This window comes from Bison bison, unplaced genomic scaffold (assembly GCF_000754665.1).
Source record: "Bison bison bison isolate TAMUID 2011002044 unplaced genomic scaffold, Bison_UMD1.0 scf7180017847083, whole genome shotgun sequence".
NCBI classification, from domain to species: Eukaryota; Metazoa; Chordata; class Mammalia; order Artiodactyla; family Bovidae; genus Bison; species Bison bison.
In genome coordinates this window covers 8,183-14,407 of record NW_011477656.1, presented here as the reverse complement: position 1 = coordinate 14,407, position 6,225 = coordinate 8,183, and the positions used below count along the sequence as shown (strand labels likewise).

At 60.9% G+C, this 6,225-nt stretch overlaps 1 protein-coding gene across 1 annotated transcript in view; it reads right to left on the bottom strand.

Annotated features, from left to right (window-relative positions):
* Positions 1-6,219, bottom strand: part of NDOR1 (NADPH dependent diflavin oxidoreductase 1) — a 10,315-nt gene extending 4,096 nt beyond the window's left edge. The window contains 7 exon segments of the mRNA XM_010841704.1: positions 4-292; positions 394-515; positions 774-983; positions 1,062-1,163; positions 1,248-1,346; positions 2,286-2,383; positions 5,813-6,219. Of these exon segments, the coding sequence (XP_010840006.1) occupies positions 4-292; positions 394-515; positions 774-983; positions 1,062-1,163; positions 1,248-1,346; positions 2,286-2,383; positions 5,813-6,061 (1,169 nt within the window). The 5' untranslated portion in view covers positions 6,062-6,219.
* Positions 6,220-6,225: the final 6 nt, after the last annotated feature.

Here is a 6,225-nt window from a genome sequence, read left to right as displayed (position 1 = left end):
CTGACCTGGCCCCTGGCCCCTGGCCCCGGGTCCAGGTCCTCCCCCGGACCCTACCCCCAGCCTCTGCCTACCTCCAGGGCCGTCCTGCGGGGCCGGGTGCAGTACTCGCAAAGCTCCTCCTGGCCCCGTGCAGAGCCGAATTCCCGAAGCTTCTCCCGCTCCAGCTCGTGGGGGGAGAGACAGGCCAGAAGTTCAAAGAAGGAGCGGCGGGGGACACTGGCGATGTCCAGGTACTGGGACACGAGGCGCCGCACAGAGCAGGGCTGGGGCAGCCGCGTAGGGCAGGTGACACCTGCAGGGGATGGGACGCTGTTGGGGGCGGGGACGCGGGGACAGGGCGCCAGGGGGCGTGGGGGAGCGCACAGCGCGAGCACCGTGGCCTCCGGGGCTCACCTGGCTCCCGGGGCTGCAGTGTGAAGTGCTGCTCGGGGTCCAGGCCCAGCGCCTGGCAGAACTGCTGGACGTGGCTGGCCGTGTTCTCGGGCTGGATCAGCACCAGGTCACCAGCTGCAAAGCTGTGTGGGAGGGACAGCCAGGGCCTGGGGAGGGGCCCGCCTGCGGGGGGAGGACGCTGGGGGCTCCGGGAAGCTGCAGAGGAAGGAGGCGAGGGCCAGGGAGGCTAGGGGGCCCCTGGACGGAGGGGTCCTGCCTCCCCGGCTGTCATCCCCGCTCTCGGCCCTGACGTGCACCCACTTCGGGAGAAGAGCGGCTGAAACCTGGACCAGGGCTCCTGCGCAGCCCTGCCCCCATGGGCCCCCGGCGCCGACCCGCACCTGATCCCAGAGCCCGAAATGTCGAACTCAATCAGCCGAACATCCTGGAAGTGCGAGGGCCCCGTGACCCTCTGATTGCTGACCATGGGTGCCAGGAACGGCTGTAGCTCTGAAGGGGGTCCCTGAGGGTCTGTTCCGGCCGCACACAGCTCCTCCGGGCCTGAGCTGGGGGTGTCCTTGAGGAACTGCAGGGTGAACTTGGAGGGCCAACTGTGAAGGGCCGGACACTCGTCAGACTGCTGGCCAGGTCTGCTGTGTGGGTGGGTGCCACCCCAAGGCCACACTTACAGGACTCCAGGAGGGCTCAGGTCAAGGTTCAGAGGCACAGGGTGCGGCCCCAGCACCTTCTCCCACAGATCCTGCAGCCAGGGGTCGATGGCAGCGTCGGGCCTGCAGAATCAGGTACACACCCCTCTGGGGACCTGCTCCCAGCTGGACCCGCAGGAGGGCACCCCCAACCCCCAACCCACTCACCCCAGTTCGTGCTGGTCATCGCCCAGGCACATGGGCAGGAGGGCGCTGCCCCCGAGCTGCAGCAGCCGGCGGTGCAGCTTCTTGGCCACGAAGTTGAACCTACAGAGAAGACAGAGCTGGTGCTGGCCCTGCACAGGCGGGAGGTACACGCCCAGCGGGCTGCGTGGGGTGAGGCTCCCAAGGCTCCAAAGGTTCCTTTGCTGGCTCCCTAAGGGACAGAAGGGTCTCTCACCTGCCCCATGGGTGTTCCCGGCAGTGGGAACAGATGTCTACATTTCACACTAAACAAAGCCCCCAGACCCTTCCCAGACGAGGGTCACAAGCCACCCACTTTCCGTCCTTTTCACCTGGACAACTCCAGACCTCAGGCTACGTCTATACCCAGAGACCCCCTCCCTCAGCTCCGAGCTGCAGAGTTAGGGGTTTTAATGTTGCAGCAGCCCCACGCCATGTGCACCCTTGAACACAAAGCCCTTGGTACTTCCCTGGGAAATAGTGCAAAGCGACAGCACTCTGCTCAGGACACAGACGTGCCGTGAAAACGGTGAATGAGAGCAAAGCGGAGGCAGGCAGCGGTGGCCACGGAACGGCTCCGGGGGCCGGGCCCTTTGCACCCTGCCTGCTCCCACCTCCCGGTTCTCCGTGCTCATCGTAAGCTCGAACCCCTCCCCAAAGGCTGCTTATGAAGGCGGGCTGAGCCGGGCTCCCTTGTTGCCCTATGTTATGGGTTGACAGAGGACGCTGGCTCAGGCCCTGGGGTCTGGCTCTGGACACCAGTTCCTGCCTGGACCGTGTCTCAGGCGTGGCCCCAGCCAGGCCCCCCACCCCGGCTGCCCTGCCCACTTCTTGCATGAACCACCCTATCCTTCAAGCCCAGGGCTTCTGGCCATGGAGAAGCTGCCACCAAGGAGCGTCTGTGGGGCCAGGAAGTGTGGCCAGGGCCATGGCTTCGAGGGGGTGCCCTGGGGGCTGGGTCACACATCCCTCTGTCAGGCCACTGTGTGCACGCGGGGGACAGGTCCACCCTCCCTTACTCACTTGGCGTAAGACGAGTCCCCGAGACCCAGCACAGCAAAGTCCATCTGACGGAGGGCAGTGGATGGCAGGCTCCTCCGGAAGATGAACCTCCAGAAACTCTGCAGCAGGAGAGGGGCGCTCAGGGCTTCTCCCGGCCACCGGGCCAGGCCTCCCCAGGGCTCAGGGCCTCTCCCGGCCACTGGGCCCGGGTCTCCCCAGGGCTCTGCTCTCCTAACACTTTTGTTATTACAAGTCCGCTTCTCGTTCTACTGTAGTAGTGAATGAGCTGGGAAAAGACAGAAAATGGTAAAGTGGAAGAAAGCTAGCCTGGCAGCAGTGCTGGAGCTGGGCTCCAGTGCTGCCCACAGAGTGGGGGGAGCCTGGCGGGGCTGTCACCAGCGGGCCATCTGCTGGCCACCCCTCTGCCCCCTAGTGTGCGGGCAGCACAGCCCTGGCAGCTCTCAGCCCCGCCTCGGGCCTCACGGCCACAAAGAGGCTCTGGGCCAGCACAGCAGACCCCGAGGCCCCTCTCTGTTCTGATTTCCCTACTCAGTGGAATCTTCCCTCCTGGGCCTGGAGCTACCGGCCATCAGGCTGCTCCGTGCCCGTTCCCTAACCCCATGGAGCCAGCCCACGTCCCACACCGTCCCCCTCCCCTGGTGCGCCCTCACCTACATGCGGCCACTCATCCCAGGTGGCCCCCGGCTCGGAGCCCGAGTCCCTCTCCTTCCCTGACCACAGGGTCACCACTGGGCAGCCTGTGCGGGAGCGCCTCCCATTCCAGGTCTTGGCCTGGCCTTCCCGCAGGCCCAGAGACGCTTCTGAGATCTCCTGCTTAGACCTTGTCTCCTGAAGGCTGTGGAAAGCCTCAAGGGTCCAGGGAAGATGCGATTCTCACTGCTGAGGTGTGAAGATGCTGGGCTTCCCCTTGCACCGCTGGCAGACAGTGGGGCACACTTCTGGTTGAAGCTGTCCTCTCCAAGCCCCTGAGAGTTTGCTCTGAGCTGGTCCAGCTGGGTGGTCGCTGCTGGGAAGCCGGTGTCCCTCTGTGGCCTGCTCTGATACCAGATGCCTGGGCGCTCTGCACGCCCAACAGTCGAAACCCACACAAGTCAGGCGTCAGTGGGAGCCCGGTTCACATCCTGCCAGCCCTTCCTGGGCACATGGTGGGCTTGTGGCTGGACACCCAGCCTTTAGGCCTGTTACACTTTCCATGGTGATTCTCTCACCGTTCTCCTTCCTGTTGCAAGGCTGCTAGGAAAATCTCGGTCTCCTGATGTCATCTTTCTTGTTCCCTAACTTTGTTATGGTTTCTGGGAGAATTTCTCAGCGTTATCTTCTGATCTGGGATCATTTTACGGCGGCCTCCTCAGCTCGTGCTCTCCCAGGCTTTGCGTTTCTGGCCCCAAGGCACCAGGCTTGCCCACCCCTCGCAGGTGGAGCTCTGCTCGCTCTGTCCCTCTGGCTCTGTGTGCCTCTCTTGGTCCCTGCCCCTCACAGGGCTCTCTCCTCGAACACGGTCATTCTTTGTGGTCTGTCTGTGCTTCAGAAGAGGACAGAAAACCTCGAGTTCAGGCCTGTCACCAGTGCGTTTCTTGGCCAAGAGAGGGGGCGAGGCCCTGGCTGCCTGGAGGGGCCTGCCCAGCCGGCGTCCTTCAGCATGGTGACAAGGAGGCTGGGGTCTCCTGCTCCTGTTCTGTGCTGGGTTGGGAGGGCCCCACCCTGACTGCCTCCGCGGTGTCCATCCTGGCATCCGGCCCTCCGGTAACCTCCCTCATCCCGGTGCGACTCACCACGCTCACGCTGTTAGCTTTCGCTGCGAAGTCAGGACCTCTGCCCAGCTGACCCCATGGAGGTCTTTATCCCCGGCCCCTTCCACACCCTGGTCTCTGGCATCCACCACACACCTCCTGCCTTGATCTCCCCAGACCTGCCTCCTCTCCTGTGCCTCCTCCCGTGCTGGTGTGCCCATTCCAAGCCTATTCTTCAGTCTTCTGCCTTTTGCACCTACCAGAATTTAAACAGGCCTGGGTTTCTCTGTCTCACAACCACTCTCCGTTTAACCCCTTCACCCCTCACAGCATAAGCGTTTTTGAGTTGTTTCACATGCAGACGTCCTTAAACGCTTCTGTGCCCGGGGTTGCCAGCCGTCCCTTTGCTGACCTTACTTCATTTCCTCGCAGCTTTGAGCACCAGAGACCATCCTCTGGACACAGTCACCCCTCTGCCCTCAGCCTTGGAGACGGCCCACTCCCTTCTCGATGCTGGGGCCACTTTCCTGCTCCTCACTGGTTTTTCTCCACCTTCCGCGCCTTTGTGTTTAAGGGCAGCCTGTCCTGGGGGAGGGAGGCACCTCCTTGCTCTCTCCTCCATATTTTGGCCACTGTGACATGTGCCTCCACTAAGGATCCTCATTGGAGCTCCAGGCCGACTGCATGTCTCCACCTGGACAACGTCCGGGTACCTCACCCTCCCGATTCTCTTGCTTCTGTGCACGGAACCACCATCCATCCTAGTAGCTAAGCCCAAATCCCCATCTTAATTCTACCTTCTTTCTCATCTTTGAGATTCGATTGCACGATTCCATGTTCAACCAACTCTACCTTCTTAGCACCTCTGGAGGGCGTCTGCCCCACTCTGCTCTGCCACCAGCCTGCCCCAAGCCTCAGGCTCTCGGCTGCATTGTGCCCACCTCCCACCACCACCACTCCCATTCCTGCTGTCCTACAGCCTGCTCCCCCTGCAGAAAAGGGCTGGTTTTGCTAGAATACACATGTGACTGCATCACCCCATGGGTTCCATGGCCCTTTGTTTCAAATCCTTCTGCCTCCCCATGGCTGCTGACCTCTTTGGCATCCAACCTGGCTGCCTGCTCTTTTTCCCTCCAAGCCTGATTCATTCCTTGGTTTGACCATCCTGAACCGCGTTTGACTCTTCCACGGCTGGGCTCTTTTTCTCCTCTGCAGAGGCTGCTCCCTCTTGCCTGGTGCCTGGCTAGCCCCCACTTATCCTTCAAGACTTAGCCTAGCCTCTTTTCTTCCAGAAAGCTCTCTCTGAACCTCCAGATTGAGGGGGCAGCCCTTATTAACGCTCCCATTAACATCAAGCACTCTTGCAGCATGCATTTTTTTTGGCATTGTAACTGCCCATTAAACTTTTGCTTTTTCTATGTTTTGAGTTTCACAAGAGTAGAAATGTGACTACTGGGCTCATAGCTGGATTCACAGCATTAAATTATGCTTGGAATACAATGTGTGCTCAAAAGATGGTCAAAGAATAGAAGAATGTTCCCTGAACGTGAGCTTTGAAATACACACAAGACCCATACCACATTTATATATGGCCCTGGAAAAAACATGAAAAGTTAAAGCAGTGCAGAGTTTATTAGGAAGGACGCCCAGAGCCCCCGCTCCACCCAAAGATCTCCTCCCAAATCCACAGGAGAACAATTATTCACTGTGCTTCTCAAGTCTTTCCAGGCAACGAATACAGGGTGAGGGCCAAGGGCAGGGATCTGAGCTCCTGAGCACACTTCAGGTCAGCCTTACCTTCATGTTGTCCGGGGGGTCTCCTTGGCCTGTAGTTGCACAAACAAATATCACCAGGGGCTCATTAATCAGATTCACCTCAACAAAAAGACACATATGTAAGGCCTCGGGCTGTAATGGCCAGGCATCCTCCCAGCACCCTGGCTCCCCGCCTTCTCTCAGAGGAATGGGGCAAAGGGACTCAGCGCTCGCGAGCGGCCGGCCGGCCTTCTCTTTCAGGCTCCCCGGCAACTGCTCCCCTGTCTCCATGCGCTAAACTGGCCGCTGCTCCCAAGCGTTCCCGGCCCCTAAATCTGCCGTAATGGAAGGGCCCGCTCTCAGACGAAACGCAGCCCCCTGGGGTCCAGCGCTTTGGGGGCCGGCGCCCCAAGCCCGCCGGGTACCCCCGCCGAGGTCCGAGGAGCCCTCACCAC